This window comes from Garra rufa, unplaced genomic scaffold, assembly GCF_049309525.1.
Source record: "Garra rufa unplaced genomic scaffold, GarRuf1.0 hap1_unplaced_243, whole genome shotgun sequence".
NCBI lineage: Eukaryota > Metazoa > Chordata > Actinopteri > Cypriniformes > Cyprinidae > Garra > Garra rufa.
The window spans coordinates 2,314-22,788 of NW_027394518.1; the positions used below are offsets into that span (position 1 = coordinate 2,314).

The window sequence follows — 20,475 nt, forward strand, 5'->3', positions numbered from 1 at the left end:
TCCTTTACATTCACGTCTCCATCTTTCTTCCCATTCACATTCACGTCTCCATCTTTCTTCCCCTTTACATTCGCGTCTCCATCTTTCTTCCCCTTTACATTCGCGTCTCCATCTTTCTTCCCCTTTAGATTCATTTCTCATTCCTTCTTCCCATTTACATTCACTTCTCCATCTTTCTTCTCCTTTACATTCACTTCTCCATCTTTCTTCCCCTTTACATTCGCGCCTCCATCTTTCTTCCCATTTACATTCACGTCTCCATCTTTCTTCCCCTTTACATTCGCGCCTCCATCTTTCTTCCCATTTACATTCACGTCTCCATCTTTCTTCCCCTTTACATTCGCTCCTCCATCTTTCTTCCCATTTACATTCGCGTCTCCATCTTTCTTCCCATTTACATTCACGTCTCCATCTTTCTTCTCCTTTACATTCACGTCTCCATCTTTCTTCCCATTTACATTCGCGTCTCCATCTTTCTTCCCATTTACATTCGCATCTCCATCTTTCTTCCCCTTTACATTCATGTCTCCATCTTTCTTCTCCTTTACATTCATGTCTCCATCTTTCTTCCCCTTTACATTCATGTCTCCATCTTTCTTCCCCTTTACATTCACTTTTCCTTCCTTTCCATTCCCTCCAACCTTTTTATTCCGCTTTACTTTCCCTCCTCCCTCCCTCCCCTTTACAAATACACCCCTAAAGACCACCCTTTTTTTTGAGAGAAGTTATCCTGTTTCGGACATAATTTTTTACACCGGTCCACGTTCGGTTCTTCAGTGCTGGTTCAGCTTTTATGCAACTCTCACAGTCTTTCTTACCGGGAACTTTGCATGTCTGGATAAAGGTTATCATATTTCGCTCTACAGCCTGCACCTCTGTGTTGTCCCATTTACGCTTCGAAAGACTTGAAGAATCTACAAAATAAATACATTAATTACTTAAGTCAGTTGCCTAATGTAGATATGTATATTATAATTCTGGAAACAGGTTTAAGAGTTTTAATGCAACTTTCACAGTAACAATAGCTAAATTGTGTTTATAAACTATATAAACTATTATAAAGGTTTATAAACTACTTACTTACATGAAGCATCTTAGTAATATACCAGCCACCAAGAAATCTTACCAGTCAATTTAATGAAGCAAGTATATATATTTTGTTATAGGCTGAATCTTGTGTCAAAAGTTTAATATATGTTAGAAATCATTGCAGAGTATGCAAAATATTAATAATTTTAACAATAACACAATAAGGATCAAGAAGTACGGACTTGAATTTCACATAACAGATGTTTATGCATTCTCCACAAGAAAAAAAAAATAACTGAATTAATAAAAATGACCACATTCACTTGAATCCTAATGTTGTGTCATTCCCTCAAAGATCATTGACTGTTTTTATGTTTTGTGATAGTTGTTCATGAATCCCTTGTTGGTACAAAGCAACCTGGTGTTCATTATTTGGTTTTCCAGCATCTTCTGCCTATTTGACCTTTTTCCAAAGGTGACTGTAGGACTTTTGGCTTGTTTCCACCAAGTGATATAGTTCAGTACAGTACAGAGTGTAATTATGTCCATTTCCATTGTCAGAAATTGTGAAAAAGCAAATTGTATTTTGATGTCTCTATAGTGATTAAACATGAGATACAATTAATTTTTAGTATATTAAACAGGCATTCGTAGTCTCTAAATCTATTATTTTGTTCTGGCCATATCATTTTGGCTGAGCACTTTCTATAGTTATTTTGAACTTCACCGTAGTACAGTGCTGACTTTGTAGCATACATTTGACAATTTTTTGCTTTTGTCTTTATTTCTCCTTTTATAATCCTCTTATACTTTGTACTGATACTTATGACAATATTTGTTCATTAAAACTGACATTTAACAAAAAGAGGCAGAGTTGTGATTTATCGTTGATTGCAACTTTCCGGCATAGGCTACACCAACGCCTATCAAGTAAACTTGGTCAGGGTGTTAGGTCCCGAATCATACCGTACTGTACTGTACTGACCTGTATCGCTTGGTGGAAACAAGAGCCAGGGGTGGAAACTTTTGGAATTGGAAAATCAGTATGTATTGAACTAGGGCTGGGCGATACAACGATAACGATATATATCGCGATGGACACGTGATCGATATCAATAAAAAATATGTTCGATAAAACGTTTGATTCTTTATTCTTCGTTGGGAAGAAAACAGAGGTTGCGAAGCAAGTTTGGTTGCATTAACAAAGGCACTGGCTCTCTGGTAACCTAGCAACATAGGTATTGACACGTTAACAGCCAATCATGTAACAGTATCACGTTTGGTTGCGCCATATCGTTGTCTAGTGCTGGTCTGCTGGATTCCTGCTGTTCATAAGCAGAAAATGAGTGCCGCAGCGAGCGAGGAAATTGTAAATAAAAGAGGATATCATAATTTTGGATATCATAACTCTGACCGTAGTCAGACCGTAGTCAGTGTTTCCCCTGTCATTATTTTAGGGCGGTGGCCCGCCCAGCCCCCCTTTAACGTCAAGTTAATTTTATTTTCTATATAGCGCCAGATCACAATAGAAGTTAAGGTTATCTTTCCTACAGAACAGGTCCTTGTTGTTTTAAACAAACTTAATAGCCTTATGTTATTTATCTTATTTACACAACGGCATGTAATTTTTGTCTCTACATGGTCACGCGTTTACAATTTCACCTCCTCGAAAGCACGGACTGGATCGCGAACTCCATTACAAAAACAGGAATTACTATAGCGCGGAATGCTGCGGAATTCGGAAGTCGATTTTTGGATTAAGAAATCAAAAGTTGGTCTGTCACTTAATTCAAATCGCGATATGGACTAGTGTCTGTGAAAACTGAAATGCAAAAAGACCTTTTCAATATGAATCCTGCGTGTTCCGTTTGCCTCTGTTTGTATGAATGGTGGAGACATGTTTTTTTTTCACTACACGCATACTGAAGCACACGTGACGCTCCCGCTAATTTTTGGCCTTAACATCTCACATGAACAGATAAACTCCAATAAATACATCTCCAAAGCTTCTGTGAGTGTCACTTTTTGTCAATTTTACCGTTTCATTAGTGAAACTAGCATCATTCATATCATACTGTATACACACTGAAACTTCACGGCAACCTGTCAAAATAAAAGTATGTTTAACATGTAACAGAAAAATATTAGTCTTGTTTTACTTTGTACAGTATAATGTAGGTGTTTATATATTCACATTTCAATAATTTACATAAAACAATATATATGATAAAAAATAAATATTACAACAAGAGTCACCACTTAATTGTAGAAAAAAAACTACAGTTATTATTAAAACTTTTATTTAACTGAATATAATTTTTCTTCTATGTATTTATTTTAACAGTAAAGCTCTGTTATTTTATTTATTTTTTTAAAGAAGAAAATTTACACATTAATATTTACACCCTCTTGCTCTTAATGCACTGTTGCTCCTTCTGGAGCATCAGTACATGTTTTCACCTTTTTTTAATACAAGTCAGTTGTCCTCAGTGTGAAAGGTGGATCTCAAAATCATACATTCACCTTTGGAAGGGGGTCAGATACACAGAAGGTGCTGGAAAACCAAATAATGAACAGCAGGTTGCTCTGGACCAACTCAGGACTCATGAACAACTATTATAACACACAAACAGTCATTAATCTAAGGCACGAAATTTGATGAAATACATTTAAAGGGGTCAATAGGTGCCAATTTTTATTTTTTTTCTCAATGGTAGTGTAAAAAACACTGCAGAAATCAGGCCATTCTGTAGCATGTTCCTTTAAATGCAAATAAGCTCCGCTGACCCCACCCCTCTCTTCTGTAAAATTATCAGCCATGCTCTGTGTACTTAAGCTGCCTTTAGCTGCATTTAGCAGCGTTTAGCCCTTTAACTAGCACATTATTAGCAAAACTGAATCAGGACAGTACTAAATTAAAAATAGCATGCAATTTTCTTGATCCCTCTTGGTTTTTATTTAAAATTATATCTTGCATATTCTGCTAGGGGATTGTGAACTTATGAACACAACTGTAGCTGTTTGTGTACAGTTGGAAAGCAACACACTTTATTTTTTTGCATAATGCTTAACAAATATTAATTAAAAATCCTAATTTTTCCAATATTGTTGCCTTAATTTCTCTGTTCAGGTCAAATTATTTGACATGTACCTTTGGCCTTATGACATGGCAAAGTTTTTGTTTCAGTGTATAAGACATTTGAAAGATGATTTAAAGTAATTTTAATGCTAATTAAGGCCTAAGGATTTTCTTACCTTGTTCCTTTGATGGACACTGCATCTGGCAAAAAGATGGATGGTCTTTCTCTGCTGGTGTTGTTTTAGGCAAGTCTCTGGGCTCCTCCTCATCTTCGCTTGACATTTCATCACCTTGTGTCTCAAGTTGCTCTGAAAATACATTGACAATAATTTTAACATATAGTAGTCGACATTTGAAGTTATGAAGAGCTTTACAGTTATTATTGAAAAGCCTCTTACAAACACTAGTGAAGTGGAAAAACATTGATAAACCTTAGTGAAATTCATTCATGTGCATTACTGAAAACCTCACACAAACACTAGTGAAAACCTTGATCAACCATAGGGACATTCATTTAAATGAATTTCATGAAGGTTTATCAATGTTTTCACTAGTGTATGTAGAAGGCTTTTCAATAATTACGACCTATACAGCCCCTCATATGAAGTGAGTCAAAACCTTTCATCAAAGTCCTAAAACCACACAAAACAACTAAAAACAACAACCATTTTTTGATCTACTTTCAATGTCAACTACAGCAGACATAGATTTGTAAGTACGTACAGCACAGACACACAAAAATGTTTTTAAGTATGCTCATACCATTTGGGTCGATTTCTATTTCGTCAAGTTTCTTTCCTTTGAATTCAGTCAATGTTCCCTTTTCCATTGCCATCAGGACCTTGCTCATTTTGGCGAGCTGCAGCGTGCCCTCTGGTAATCGGTAGTATTGTCTGTGAATTCTGATATCGTGACCCAAAAAGTCAGCAAGTTGGTCTGCTTCGTTTTCATTCAGGTTGAGAATCTTCGACATGGTTGCTATGTGTTTTCTCAGCTTAGTTGATGATAGTGATTGAGGATTCTTTATGCCACATTCACGAGCAGCTCTGCTGATGCATTCTCCTCCTCTGTAGGCTGACATTGCTCCAGGTCTGGCAAACATAAAGGGATTCTCAGTTGGAACGCCACAAGCCTCACGTGTTTCAGCGAGCAGCTCCATGGCAGAAACCATAGCAGGCTTGAGGAGCACAGGGACCTTTCTCCCTCGTTTACCACGGATCTCAACTCTGGTGAAGTGCATACACAGCTTTTTCTCAAATTCAGAGAGACAGATGGCAATATCTTCATGTAGCTCGGAAGAATCTCTGCTTTTAAAAGCTGACAGAAGCATCCGCGATACCTCACCTTCTCTTCGTCTGTTAAACAGGATCACTTGAGACAATGTGACCTTGGCAAGAGCAGCGTAGCTGTCTGCAGAACTTGGGCAATTTCTTAGCTTACTGAGCAACTTATCGTGTTTCTTCTCCAGATGATTATGCAGGACTTTGACATCTTGAGTGAAAGGAATGATCTGTGGTGCATTCCACTTGGCTTCTTTCAGTGTAGTAATTGCACCAGCAGAAATGTATTCATTCCATCTAGCCTGATGTATTTTTCTGAAGTCTCGTGCGCACTCGGCACGCTCATGATCACCGTACATCATGGCGTTGCTCTCGACAATGCTACTGATTTTGTTTACTGAATGGCCAAGTTTGAGAGCTAAAGAAGGAATGCCGTATGAGTTCTTCTCTTCATCGTATCCAGCTACAACTTTAACAGCTGATATGACATGCTTAAAGTTTGCTGGTATGATGAAGTCAGCCATTGATCTCAATGGGGTAATCTTTCTTGCTTCAAGAAGCAATCTGCCAACTTCTCTCATCTTTTGTCTTATGTAGTCATGTTTGGTTACATCAGACCCCATCCTGTTGAACATGTGTTCGCCCAGTTGCATGATGCATATATCAGAATGAACTACACGGGAAACCGCATCATAATTCATTACGGAGAGTATTTTCTTGAAACTTTTGCTCACCTCTAAGCCGACTGGTGTTTTCAGAGCGCACAGAGATCTAACTCTCTTTCTGCCCTGAGATTCATCATCTTTTGGTTTCAATGGACAATTTTTCATATGTTTCCAGAGGCTGCGTTTGTTGTAAAGGCCTTGGCAGTAGATGCAGTGAATAAATTCTTTGGCCCCTTTCTTCTTTTTTGGACGGTAGCAGGCAACCATCTCCCCATGTCCCTGTCTCACCACATCAGTGTTGTGGGCAAAGTTACCCCGTTTTCTAAGGAGGTTTAACTGCACTCGTCGTTCTTTGGAATTTTTTGGAAATGCTACAGCCTTTGCGACTTCTACTTCATTGCAATGGACAAACTCGAGGTGTCTTGCCATTTTTGAGTATGGCTTACTGCAGTAGAGGCAATACTGCTTCTTGTTGTATATCTTGCCTTTCTGCCTTGAAGATTGCACTGATTGAATAAAAGTCCTATCACCAGGCACGGTATCTGTCTCATCAGTTTGGCATCTCATTCTTTTTGGTGATGGTGCTGTTATACATTTACCCGACGAACAACCTTTCTCTTTAACTTCGGCTTTTGAAAAGAGCTTTCTAGAAGCACAAGCATGTGAATCATCTGAGCTGCTTTCAGCTATGTCATGTCCAGAAGAACTACCATCTGATCCATCGGAGCTGATTTTGGGTATGTAGTCAACATCGCTGTAGTCTGTCTCGCTGTTGCCACTTTCTGAATACTGAATGAGAGAATTAACATGTAGTACAAAATGTTACTATTATATTGAAGGGTTACTCCACCCCAAAATGAAAATGTTGTTGTTAATCACTTAGCCCCATGTCCAAACCCGTTCCAAAATCTTTGATCGTTTTCTGAACACAAATGAAGATATTTTTGATGCATTCTGACAGCTCTTTGACCCTCTCATAGACAGCAATGTAATTAACATGATCAACATCCAGAAACACAGCAAGGAGATGGATAAAATAATCCATGTGACATCAGCGGTTCAAGCTAAATTCTATAAAGCTACAAGAATAATATTGCATGCACAGAAAAAAAAGCTACTTTATTCAACAATCCATCTCCTCCGCATCACCCTAGTGCCATTTTGATGAATATCACCTGAATGCAAACAGCGAACATTGTTTTCTGTCAGACACAACACACAGATACATTTTATACGTTAATTTAAGCTTTGATTTGAGTGAAAACAATGTATTTGGCATGTTGTGGCTGACACAGTACAACATACATGGGTCAGAGAGCTGTCAGAAAGCATTCAAATATCTTAATTTCTATTCCATGGGGCTTAGTGATTAATGACAAAATGTTTATTTTGGGCTGGAGTAACCCTTTAAATGGTTAGAGTCCACCCTAAAATAAAAATTCTGTCATCATTTACTCACTTTCATTTTGTCCCAGACCCGTAAGACCTTCGTTCCTCTTCAGAACACAAATTAAGACATTTTGAGGAAGATGCAAGATATTTTTGATCCCAAAGTTATCTCACCCTCCATAGAAGGCAAGAGTCCTACCATGGCCAAGGCACAGAAACGCATGATGTCTATGTGACATTAATGGTTTAACCTTAATTCTGTGAAGCTACAAGAATACTTTTTGTGTGCAAAAAAAAAACAGTAACACTTTCTATGAAGCCTGTATTTATAATACATTATAACTGTATTCTTAAGGCATTTTAATTCATTTATAATGCATTATATATTAAAAAAAACTTATATTCTATATCATCTCATGAGTATTCATAAGAACAGTTTTAATGTGAACAGACTGAGATGCTGCAGGAGAGTTACGTGATCCAAGCTGCCCAAAACATGATAATTCTTTATTTTAAACTTGAAGCTAATAGCGTAATGGCTTGCCCTGTGAGGTGTTTTGACAGATCCGTTTGCATCCTCAGCATGAAAACTTTCAGTTTACGCTCATATCCTTATCTGTAAATGTCACAAATTCACACAAACATTTCCATTTATGCATAAAATTCCATTCTGGCAGTCTGTGTTAAGTTTAAATCTTTACTGAATGAGCGTGTCAGACAGCCGGAACACAGAACACAGACAGGGAGACAATTAATACTCAGTCAGCGCAAAAACAAAATGTCAGTCGCTGAATGTTAAATTTAGATTTAAATACAACATGTAGTGCGCGTATTTATGAAGGGTAGGAACTGTATGGCTGTGACGGTGGCAGATTTTTACCAACTACCGCCGGTGGTGCGGTGTTTTATACATAAATAAATGAGGCTCAAACATTATTCACAAACGTGCCTGTTAAGCAATTCCGTCTGTGAACAAGCAGCCTACAAAACGCTAAAATAAATCAACGAAATAATGCATTAAAATAAGAAAGTAGCCTAAATAAGTGTTAAATAGGCTATTAAACAAACATTCGTTGTAAAAATTCCTAACAACCTCGACAGCTCATCAGAATTACTGGCCGAGATCTCTTGTTTCTTTAGTTTATAAAGTTAATTTAAAAATATATGTGACCTTGGACCACAAAACCAGTCTTAAGTCGCTGGGGTATATTTGTAGCAATAGCCAAAAAATACATTGCATGGTTCAAAATTTTTGATTTTTCTTTTATGCCAAAAATCATTAGGAAAAGTAAAGATCATGTTTCATAAAGATTTTTTGTAAAATTCCTACTGTAAATGTATCAAAATGTAATTTTTGATTAGTAAAATGCTTGTTAAGAACTTAATTTGGACAACTTTAAAGATGATTTTCTCAGTATTTTGATTTTTTTGCATCCTCAGATTCCAGATTTTCAAATAGATGTATCTCGGCCAAATATTGTCCTATCCTAACAAACCATACATCAAAAGAAAGCTTATTTATTGAGCTTTCATATGATGTATACATCTCAGTTTTGTAAAATGTAACCTTATGACTGGTTTTGTGGTCCAGGGTCACATATTTGGAACACGTTTTATTTGTGAAATTCAAGTTTTTGTTTTTTAAAATAACGACAAAGAGGCCAGCGGCAGACAGATCAATTTAGCCGTCGCGATTTAAATAAAAATCCTTAGATATAATTAAATATAATAATAAAAAAAAAAAAAAACGTAAAGCATATCACAATATTAGTTTAATGGTTTAACCTAGATAAATTTGTACAAATAGGCGCATATCCAATCATTTGTGCAGAGAGTAAAAGCTTTGCAGGACATGGAGGTAGAGACCTGCAATGCCGCGGGACCCAACGCAACAGAGTGCGGCGCGGGACAAAACTTGATGGGCGAGTGCGGGTGCGGGCGGGTAGAGACTCGTGTGTGTGCGGGATGCAGGAAAATAAAATGATTCGCGGGACTCCCGCAAAATAGAAATATCTAAACATAAAATATCTAAAAACAAAAAATTGTTATTCATCTATTGCACAAAAGCAGCAAGAACAACATAAATATGATCAGTAAGCGCAAGAATAGGCAGTTTCGGTTTAAAACTTGTTTGAAGTGTGAGCAATGTAGCCATCTGCTGATTTCTGGAACGCATCGCCAATCAGTGGTGTTTAAGTTAAAATCCACTCACTGCTCAAAAGTATTGAACAGTGCTGAATATTGGGTGCTTACAAATTACAACACTCAAAGTGTAAACATGTATGAAAGATTAATTGTGCATAATATCCATTGTGTTATAAGAGCTTTATGAGATCGCGTATATACTGAGATGTCAGCTTTAAAGGAGCCTTGTTTGTTTGCATTCTGCTGTGGATGCACGCATAGCTCATGTTTGCTTTTTTGTTAAAGGTCCCATATCGTACACATTTCTGGAGGTTTATTTTATTTGTTGATGTCCTTAAGAATATATATTTGCGGTATAAGTGCCAAAATCCATCTCAATATATTTTTACAGCTCCTTTTTTAGGAGCTCTGTCAAAAACAGGTCGATTTTGGCCCATCTAATTAATATTCATGAGCCTCTCTTCTGATTGGCCTGTTGTTTTCTGAGTGACGCACAACCAGGCCAATCACAGGTAACTACGGCCATGTATGCTGTAAGCGTAAGCGAGCTCAGAGCAATAGAGAGAGCTGATACTCAACAGGATATTTTAGAATGATCATTAATGTTTTTTCTTTTAAAAACACCGAATGCAGTAGGCTACATAACTGTTGCTTTAGTAAAGCCCCTTTCACAATGCGCGCTGATTCTGGAAAATTACGGGAACTGTGTGAACCAAAGCCAGAACCTAAAGGCAGTGTTGAAGTAATGATGCACGTTATCAAGCGACTCTTCACAACGAAAAATAACGTTACGTGCAAAGTGGAATGAAGCAGCGATCATCAGGCAGAGCCAGCTCCTCACTATCAGCGCTGAAGCACAGTTTGTTCAGGTTAGTTTCAGTTTAGTGAAACGTACGCGTCGCATTACATCTCACATCCAAACGTCACATGTCTTTATGGTTTGTGTGTAAAGCACACACAGATTCCGGAAAACAACTGTGAATGAACCAAATTAAACAATTACAGGACAAATCGTGGGACACATTATCCGTGTATTTACCGGAATCGCTGTGTGAAAGAGGCTGAAGTTGACGTGCCGCTGGTCTCTAACGGTCTTTAACGTTGTTCTGAAGCCTGTGTAATGATCGTAGCTTGACATCTATCGACTGAACAGGGTTTTCTCCACTTGTTTTCCTGTTGTTGTTGCTCAATGGAATGGATGCGTTGTTGTCTGGGGGTTTGACAAAAGGAGGGTGGGACGTTGGTTTGTGACTGAAGGCGGTGACTTGAGTCGATCGGACGTCACATCGTTACGGAAGTCACAGCTGCTCGTGAAAATGAACAGCTACTTTAAGCAGGCTGTGTGCAGTTTACTGTGGATTGACTGTTTTGAAACTCATATGGTAGTTAGATAGCCCCTAGACCTTAGTTATCATGAAAAAAGCCAGGAAATTTTGATTTTGACGATATGGGACCTTTAAGAATAACAGTGGTTTGTGAATGTTGATGCTTAGTCTAAATAACACATATTTTATCCAGAGCGTTTATGCTGGGGTTTAGTGGAACTTACAAGATGTTACAGAACTGTTTCATGTAAATTCAATCGATGTACAGAAAAAATCAATATAGATTAATTTTATGCGGGCTTTTGCGGGCGGGAGCGGGACAAATCATGAATGTCGCGGGCGGGAGCGGGACGAGATAACGTATATTTCTGCGGGAGCTGGCGGGCGCGGGACACAATCTTGCGGGAGCGGGCGGGAGCGGGACTGAAAAATCCGTCCCGCGCAGGTCTCTACATGGAGGTGCCAGCGCACTGTGAAACTTTTTTACTCATAAATGTAAGAGTAATAAATTTATTTTAAATTATTACATCACTACTATAAAACGAAATAATTTAAATCGAAAACAAAACTCTTTCATTAGCTATAGGCCTAATTCATAAATATTTAGGCTTTAAAAGCGCGTCCAGTGAACAGATGGCGAGTCAGGATCGTCAACTTCATCTTTGTGACACTCAGAGACACTCAGACTCAGAAAGAAGATACTAGTTTATTAATAAATAATTTGAATATCTCCTTACTTTTTCCCCGCCATATTCATGGTAATTGCTTTAGCTGGGGCTTTGCGGCCATTTTAAGCTTACTGCGTGAATTTGAACGTGGAACTCAGCTGAAGGCACTTGCGCTCGCTGCTGCTGTTGCCGGGACACTAAACACCTCTACGGCAGAATAAATAGCAGAAACACAGTATTTTATGCTTGTTAGTGTGTTTTCCTTCAAATATTTGTCTTTTCTCTTTATTACGACAGGTGAATTGTTGTACATTAAGCACTGTGTTTTCATAGCTTTCAGAATGTGGAATAGTGTGATTTAATAAATAAATAAATAATTGGACATTTTTAAGCCAACTAATCGATTAATCGAAAAAAAAAAAAAAAAAAAAATCGGCCAGCTAATCGATTATCAAAATAATCGTTAGTTGCAGCCCTATTATAATGTCTTAGAAGTACCCTCATAATGTATTATAAATAGGGGCTTTATAGAAAGTGTTACCAAAAAAAAAAACTCCTTCGCATCACCCTAGCGCCATTATTCTACATCAGCAGCACCACACGCATGCGTTGTGATACTCTCCATAATGGCGCTAAGGTGACACGACGAAGAAGAATTATTGAATAAAGTAGTTATTTGTGTTTTCTTTATATACAAAACGTATTCTTGTAGCTTCCTAAAATTAAGGTTGAACCATTGATGTCACAAGGACTATTTTAATGATGTCCTTACTATGTTTCTGTGCCTTGGCCATGGTAGGACCGTTGCTGTCTACGCAGGGACAGAAAACTCTCAGACTTCATCAAAATATCTTAATTCGTGTTCTGAAGATGAACAAAGATCTTACGGGTTTGGGATGACATGAGGATGATTAACTAAGGACAGAATTTTCATTTTGGGTGAACTATCCCTGTAAGTTGCAATATGTTGTGACTACTTCACATATAATTAAGCAAAATCATTTGAGCATATGACATGTTGCATGACGAGTTACATACCTGCCTTTTTCTTGATGGTCTTAAAGAGTGCATCTGAAAGACGTGAAATACAAACAAATATAGATCATAAATAATTTTATTTAATCTGCTTAGTACAACCAGCCCAATACATCTAGACCATCCCAATAATTCAGCACATCATTTTTTAAGTTTAAACATACTAAAGAAGGCAATCAAATCCAGAATAAGCCTAAATTAAATCTATATTAGCATGCCTTTGTGCAAAGATTAACTTTAATAATTTACCCACCTCCCTTAATGGGAGTGTCAGAGGTGTGGATGAGGCACAAGCTGAGGGCGATGAAGGCTGTGCAGGAGAGGATGAGGATGATGAGGGTGGCCCAAAAGAAGGTGAGGGCGATGAAGGCTGTGCAGGAGAGGATGAGGATGATGAGGGTGGCCCAAAAGAAGGTGAGGGCGATGAAGGCTGTGCAGGAGAGGATGAGGATGATGAGGGTGGCCCAAAAGAAGGTGAGGGCGATGAAGGCTGTGCAAGAGAGGATGAGGATGATGAGGGTGGCCCAAAAGAAGGTGAGGGCGATGAAGGCTGTGCAGGAGAGGATGAGGATGATGAGGGTGGCCCAAAAGAAGGTGAGGGCGATGAAGGCTGTGCAGGAGAGGATGAGGATGATGAGGGTGGCCCAAAAGAAGGTGAGGGCGATGAAGGCTGTGCAGGAGAGGACAATGATGTGGGTAATGAGGCCACTACAGAAGAGGACACGGCACAGGGTGCTGATGAAGAGGGTTTATCAGACTTGGATGCATCAGAAGATGACTGTGAAAGCTTGAAAAATATTTGGAATAAAAATATAAGCACTTAAAACAAAAGCATCAAGCAAACATAATGTAAATTAATAATACAATAATCAACTGTCAATGGACGTAGAAGTAAATCATACAGTAGTTCAGGTATAATCAGGTATAAAGACAATTAAACAAAACCAGAGACAAAAACACTAGGGCTGGGTAAAAAAATACTGATTCTTTGATTTTAAAGGTGCCATAGAATGCATTGAAACAATAAATTAAATTGTTCTCTGATATCTACATAGAAGCTATTTGGCATAGGAAAGGGCAAAAATTCTCCAGAAACGGTTTTACAGGTCCATTTACAACCCTAGGATTTGTCCCTAGAATGAAACGCTCTGTTATTGCCTTATTTGGAAGCTTCATGAATATTAATGAGCTCTGCTCTGATTGGATGTTCCACAGAGCTGCTCATCTCTATAGCTCACACATGGATACATATATATATATATTTAATTAGGAGCTCTAGTCGCTTTTAATATGCGGTTTGTTGAATCTGCCGTTTTGAATCCGACAGTACTTACCACACAAGTTTAGAAGCTTGTCAGTGATGCTCAGATCTGTAAACCATTCACCATCATCAGCGCACACATCTGTTTATATGGTAAGTGAAATCCTATGTATAGCAATGTAACAGGCTAGCGCTAGCATTAAGCTAACCGTGTCCCTTCAGTGGCTTGCCTTGTTTTACTGATGTGCTGACATTAGTGATGATTGGGCGATGCAAATGTTGGAGGCGTAACTATTAACGATCCCGGGAAAGTTTCGTAACAGTCGGGTATATGTTGGAATTTACCTATTTTTCCGTGGTCTTTTGCAAACACTAGATTTATATAAGGAGGAAACGATGGTGTTTGAGACTCATGGTATGTCATGTCAATGTTCTGAACTGTTATTATTTAACTATGCCAAGGTAAACACAGTTTTACATTCTATGGCACCTTTAATCAATCTTCAATTTATTGAAACAATATTGATTTGGGAAATCCCTGAGTTGATCCACTTAAAACAAAACAAAACCCACACAGAAAAGAGGCTTGTTTTTAGAGGAAGACGGAGGATTGTTTCAAGTTGTTCATGAATTTCACAGTTGCACATTTACTAGGGTGACCAGACGCTCCATTTTCCCCAGGCCAGTCCCACTTTTGAGCTCTATTTTTAGTGTCCTGACTTATTTTGAAAAACTTTGTTCCATATTTCAAAATTTTCTTTACGAATGAGAGATCAGAATGAGTAGGTAATCAAATGTAACCAAGCTAGTCATAGAACAAAATTACTATTGCAGACAGTTAAGGCAGGATTTAATTTTCTTGGTAACAGCCCAAATTTCTTATTATTCTAATTCACAGATTAAAGGACTCTTTTAGAAAAAAATATATATATTTTTAAAGGCTTAAATGCCTATAAAAGGTAAAACCCATTTTAACTTATTGCAAAAGATAAATTTCTATTAGCATGAACTGACCACACCGAATATAAAGAATATAAAAAAAATTGTCAGTATCGCACACCCCTAGCTTGCACACAGTTTCTCACATAAATAGGTGAGAGAAAAACAGATATGTCAGTATACATCCATGCATTTGGTTTTAAAGGGACAGCAGCCTAATTAAATACCTGTCTGTCATTAATGTCAATAGGACAACAAAAGATGCCACATAAATGTATGTTAAATCTACTGTATTTGAAAAACGAGTGTTTAATTAGTATTTCTATGGTATTTGTCTTATTGTTTGTAATTTAAAAAATATTAAATATTATATTTAAAAAAAATGTTTTGAGTTTGTCCAATTTCCAATTGATCCTCCTGTTAATATAATCAGCACCATGGTGGGTGATGTGGTCAGAAGTGGTCGAAGGTGGATAGAAGAGACGGGTTAAACTGGCAGGTATAACGGGTATGGTGTTTCCATTGTCCACTTGTGATCCGAATAACTAAAAATCCAGTTTCCTTTTTAAAAAGGAATTTATACAGAGTACATGTTACATCGTGCGTAAATGTTTGTTTGGACAAAATGTTTAAAATATGTTATTTTCATAAAAATATGCATGTTTTTATTTAATGTTTTATTTAATTTAGCTATACTTTTGAGAAAATAAGTTTACATAATGCAAATGTAAAAAAATTATTTTGAAAGCATTTCTACTTTTACAAATACACATTTCAGCATTATTACTAATCTGTGCATTTTTCTTAAATACCCATCAAGTTGACTCACAATACCATTTAATATTTATTATAATTGCATATTGACCTCAATTATTGCAATATGAACATTTTCCAAAATCATGCAAACCTAATAGATAAAATTTATTATACAAGGTTATTAGTTTCACATTTTTAAATTTGTTATATTTTAATATTGTTTTGAAATTTTCTATAAAATTTAGTTTAGTTTTCATTAATCATTTTGTTAGTTTTCGTTTAGTTTTTATTTTGTGAGCACATTTCTATTTAGTTTTTATATAGTTTAGTTTCAGTTTTAGTTTTATTAAAAAAGATCACTTCTTATTTTTAATCCATAAACCTACACAAGTTGCAATTACATTATCATAATGAAAATCTGTAAATGTGTGTTATAATATATAATTTCAAAATAAATGTAAATTGTTTATTAGATATTTATTAGATATTTCATCCTACTGTAACTTCCATGTCTTGCTTACTTAGTCACAAACAAACGTGAATAACTGATTAAATGAAATAATACTGAAACTAATTGAATTGAGCCTAATGATTCGCAGCGTTGCGCATCGATCCGTGCTGCAGCTAAAGAGCTCTTGTTGCTCGCTTTCTGTAGACTATATTATTTCATTTTATACATTTTATAATGTATTCACTGCATAGACCCCCACAATATTTAATTGTTCTTTTAATTTATGAAGAATAAGCGTGTTGTTCAAAACTGATTGCTCACATGGTGTATGCAAAAGTTTTAGACTTTAAGCACCAGTGAAAAAACTAGCTAGAAAACTAGCATTTTAAATCAAACATTGATAACTAATCGATATTGAATCAAATCACAATCGAATCAAAACCATGTAAATAAGAATCTAATCGATTCGTCAAGTTGGTCACAAAACCCAGCCCTAATCTTTACTTTGATCCATTTCAAAGTAAAGATTATAATAAACACTGCTCTGATTTCCTTTTACACATGATATTGCTATATCAATAGATATCTGCTGCATGTACCTTTGTATTTCCTGATGTTCTTGCTTTGTCTGTCTGCTGTGGCTCAACTTGCTTATGTGGACCACTGCTGTTCTCTGTGTCCAAGTCAGGTGAGCAAACAGAAGCAGCATGATGGGACTGAATATCAAAAAACAAATCAGTGAATATCAAAATCAGAAAAACTAGCACAGGTTAATTTCTCTAGCTGTCCTACAGTAACTTAATAAATCACTCCTTTCCTTCTGACAAAACCCACTCTCTACTCACACACAACTTGTCAGTATTCTTATGTTCAGAAAGTCAAAAATTCAGAATAATGATAAAGAGGTTTTAAATTAACTTGCCGATTTCTGCTGACCCAAACTGCTGGCTAGCTTTTTATCAGTGGATCCTTCTGCTTGACTGAAAGACTTGAGAAATATGAAGACCAAAGTAACTAAGCAGAATTAAAGTAAAGGGTAATCATGAATTATTAATGAAGATTTTTAGAAATCAGTACCTTGACTCGCCATGGCCAATCTGAGTCTCCATAACTGTAAGTGATTTCTTCCCCTGGTTGAATATCTCGTACAGCAAAGAGACACAGGTGAGGCTGTTTGTTTGCTTCAACGGTTCTCATTTTGCAAGTGGGATTCTTGTGCTCGTCATTTACTAGTCTTCCCAATGACCCGTCTTCTATAGATGCATCCATGCTACAAATACATAAAATTACCACACAGCATAGGGTGATATCTGAATTTAAAAAAAAAATTTACGCAAATATACTTGTTTTCATGGTCAATGTAACTGATTAAATCAATGTGTTGTTTCAGCCCTAAAGACTTTTTTTTCTTGTCATCCAAGATTTTTGTGTCTTTCTTTCCTCAGTCATCAAGAAATGTTTTTTTTTTTTGAGGAAAACAATTAGGATTTCTCTCCATATAATGACCTTCAATGGTGCCCCGAGTTTGAACTTAAATGCAGCTTCAAAGGACTCTAAATGATCCCAGCCGAGGAAGAAAGGTCTTATCCAGCGAAATGATTGGTTATTTTCTGAACAAATTGACAATTTATGTATATTTTAGCTTTAAACACTTGTCTAAGTCTGGGTGACTGTACTGAGCGTATTTCTGTTCAATACAGTCAGTACAGTTAGGGTATGTCTAAAAACTCCCATCTCATTTTCTCCTCCAACTTCAAAATCATCCTACATCACTGCTGAAGTACCAATCCAGTGTTTACAAAGTGACCATGCAAAGAAGATCAAACATCCTTTACAAAACAAGCTAAAACAGTGATGTAGGACGATTTTGACATTGAAGAAGAAAACAAGATGGGAGTTTTTCAACATAACCAAATTGTTTTGACCCGGATCACAAAGACTATGCATGCCAGCGCAGAAACAAGACGAGCATTTGAGGTTAAAAAGTATTTAATTTGTTCCAAAAATAACCGGTTGATTTGCTAGATAAGACCCTTCTTCCTCGGCTGGGATTGTTTAGAGTCTTTTGAAGATGCATTTAAACTGCATTTTGGAAGTTTAAACTCAGGGGCACTGTAGAAGTCCACTATATGGAGAGAAATCCTGAAATCAAGAAACATAATTTCTTATCGACTAAAGAAAGAAAGACATGAATATCCTGGATGACAAGAGGGTGACTACATTATCTGTAAATTGTTGTTCTGGACCTTTAACTCCAGGCCTGGTGCTCCACTGCTCTGCACATTTTGTATGTCTCCTTTTTTAACACACCTGATTCAGATTATCATCATTAGGAAAGAGATCATTAACTGAACTGAGCGCATCAGGTAAAGCACACAAACTGTAGAACAGTGGTTCATCAGGCCTGCTGATATTTTGGCATCCCTACTACATCAAACCAACAATTCTGTACTTACCACCAATATTTGCCACGCCACTGAAAATCAAACAAAAACACACTCTTGGTGTCACTGTAGCGTCTTGTCCGATCAAGACTCTCCTCTGAACTCAGAAGTTCACCTTTGTATTCAAGAACAAAATCACCTCTGAGAAAAGCTTCAGTGGTGAAAACTCCACGTCCTAAAGAGAAGAAATTGATTAGAGTCAGCAGTTTCTTTAGAGTTAACTATTATGCCATATGAACCAATTAATGTGGAAATACATTGCATGGGACAAAATTAAAAAAATCTTTTATTCCAAAAATCACTACTGTAAATATATCAATTTATTTTTTGATTAGCAATATGCATTGCAAAGAACTTCATTTGGACAACTTTAAAGGCAATTTTCTCAGTATAAATCATTGGAAAGCTTATTTATTCAGCTTTCAATTTATGTAATAAACTTAATTTTGACAAATTTACCCATATGACTGGTTTTGTGGTCCATGGTCACATGTTTTATGTGTAAAAAGGAAATTAGTGAATGAAAATTACACATTCACATTGACTTTGCATTGATGGAAGCAGAAGTCCAAACATATAAATCGTTTCTGTGTTTTAGGACTCATTCATGCAGCTCTGTTTTCAGGAATCACAAATATGACGCATTACATTATCAGTGTTGCGGATTAATATTATTGTATTATAAATACTGAAATATCTTGCCTTTATCTGTGTTGATGAATCGCTCTTGAAGCCCTGGTTTATCCATTTTAGAAGCAATGTAATACTCTGCATCCTGTTGAGGTCTTTTTCGTCTTTTATTTCTTTGCATTGTGACAGAGACAGCTATTCTGTAATGACTGGAAAAAAGAAAATGAAAGAAATATAAGGTGAATGGAATAAACAACCATAATACCATTAACTATAACTCTAAATATATGTTGCCCTAAACTAACAGTATTGGTGATTACTACAATTATTTTTGATGTTTCTGTAATGGTTAATCCAGTAGTATGTGTAGCTCTTTAGTCACAGTTTAAACAAAATAGCACTTTATTTTTTAATGCAGATGTTTTCTCTTTTATGACAGAGGATCTAATAAATGTAAATTACATACAGAGCTTATGAAATGTTTTAATTGATTAACTGGGCATCTGAATGAAAAAATAATACATTGCTTTACTATTTTTTACTATTAAACATTACAGAAATATTAAAAGGATTTTGTTAATCACCAATAATGTTAGTTTAGGGCACATAATTTCAGAGGCTTCTATACAATTTTATAACAGTAACGTTACATGTGATATATCTTAGTCATTTAGATTACAAAAATTACAAAAATGCTGTTGGTTCATGTCTGTCTGTTCATATCTATATTAAGAGTTACAGCATATTGCAAACTTTAACTTTTACATTTGTTTCTGTCCATCATACAGAACTATTGTATAGATTCACATGGATTATTTTCATATTTTTGTCAGCTCTGAAATTTTATACTTTAAAAATACTCAAATCTAGTGTAGTTGATATAGTTCAAGCACTACCTTGGTTACTTTGATTAAATTGCAGATTATCAATTAATGTTATACAGTAAATTAGGTTTAATGTTGTTGTTTTTTCTGACACAATCAACCACTGAATAAAACCTTAAACAGATATAAAAAATTCATTAGAAATGAAAAATCGTCATTAGAAATAGTTATCCTGTATTTTCAGAAGAAGACTTGATCTTACCTTTCCTTCATTAATGTCTGCATGCAGTGAGTGGGGGATGGGTCCGCCTCCTCGCGGGAAACGCGTCCAGATTGAGCGACGTCATTGTCACGTGTCTGTATTCCCGGGTAATCGTTTTTGCGTTTACGTGCGTAAATTACGTATTTGGATTTCACATTGAACTTGTGCCTCTATTTATTTATTAGATATAATATATATATATATATATATATATATATATATATATATATATATATATATATATATATTACGGAGCTTATTTTGATCCAAATACTGGTTCAGCAAACCTTAAG

At 36.3% G+C, this 20,475-nt stretch overlaps 1 protein-coding gene across 1 annotated transcript; it reads right to left on the bottom strand.

The window, feature by feature from the left end:
* Positions 1-236: 236 nt before the first annotated feature.
* Positions 237-16,750, bottom strand: LOC141317019 (uncharacterized; the record flags this gene model as incomplete). The annotated part of the gene is made up of 6 exons (XM_073832882.1): positions 237-914; positions 4,285-4,416; positions 4,871-6,842; positions 12,619-12,651; positions 12,869-13,402; positions 16,622-16,750. Coding segments are annotated over 6 exons (3,018 nt in total), but the record flags the coding sequence as incomplete, so codon positions are not given.
* Positions 16,751-20,475: the final 3,725 nt, after the last annotated feature.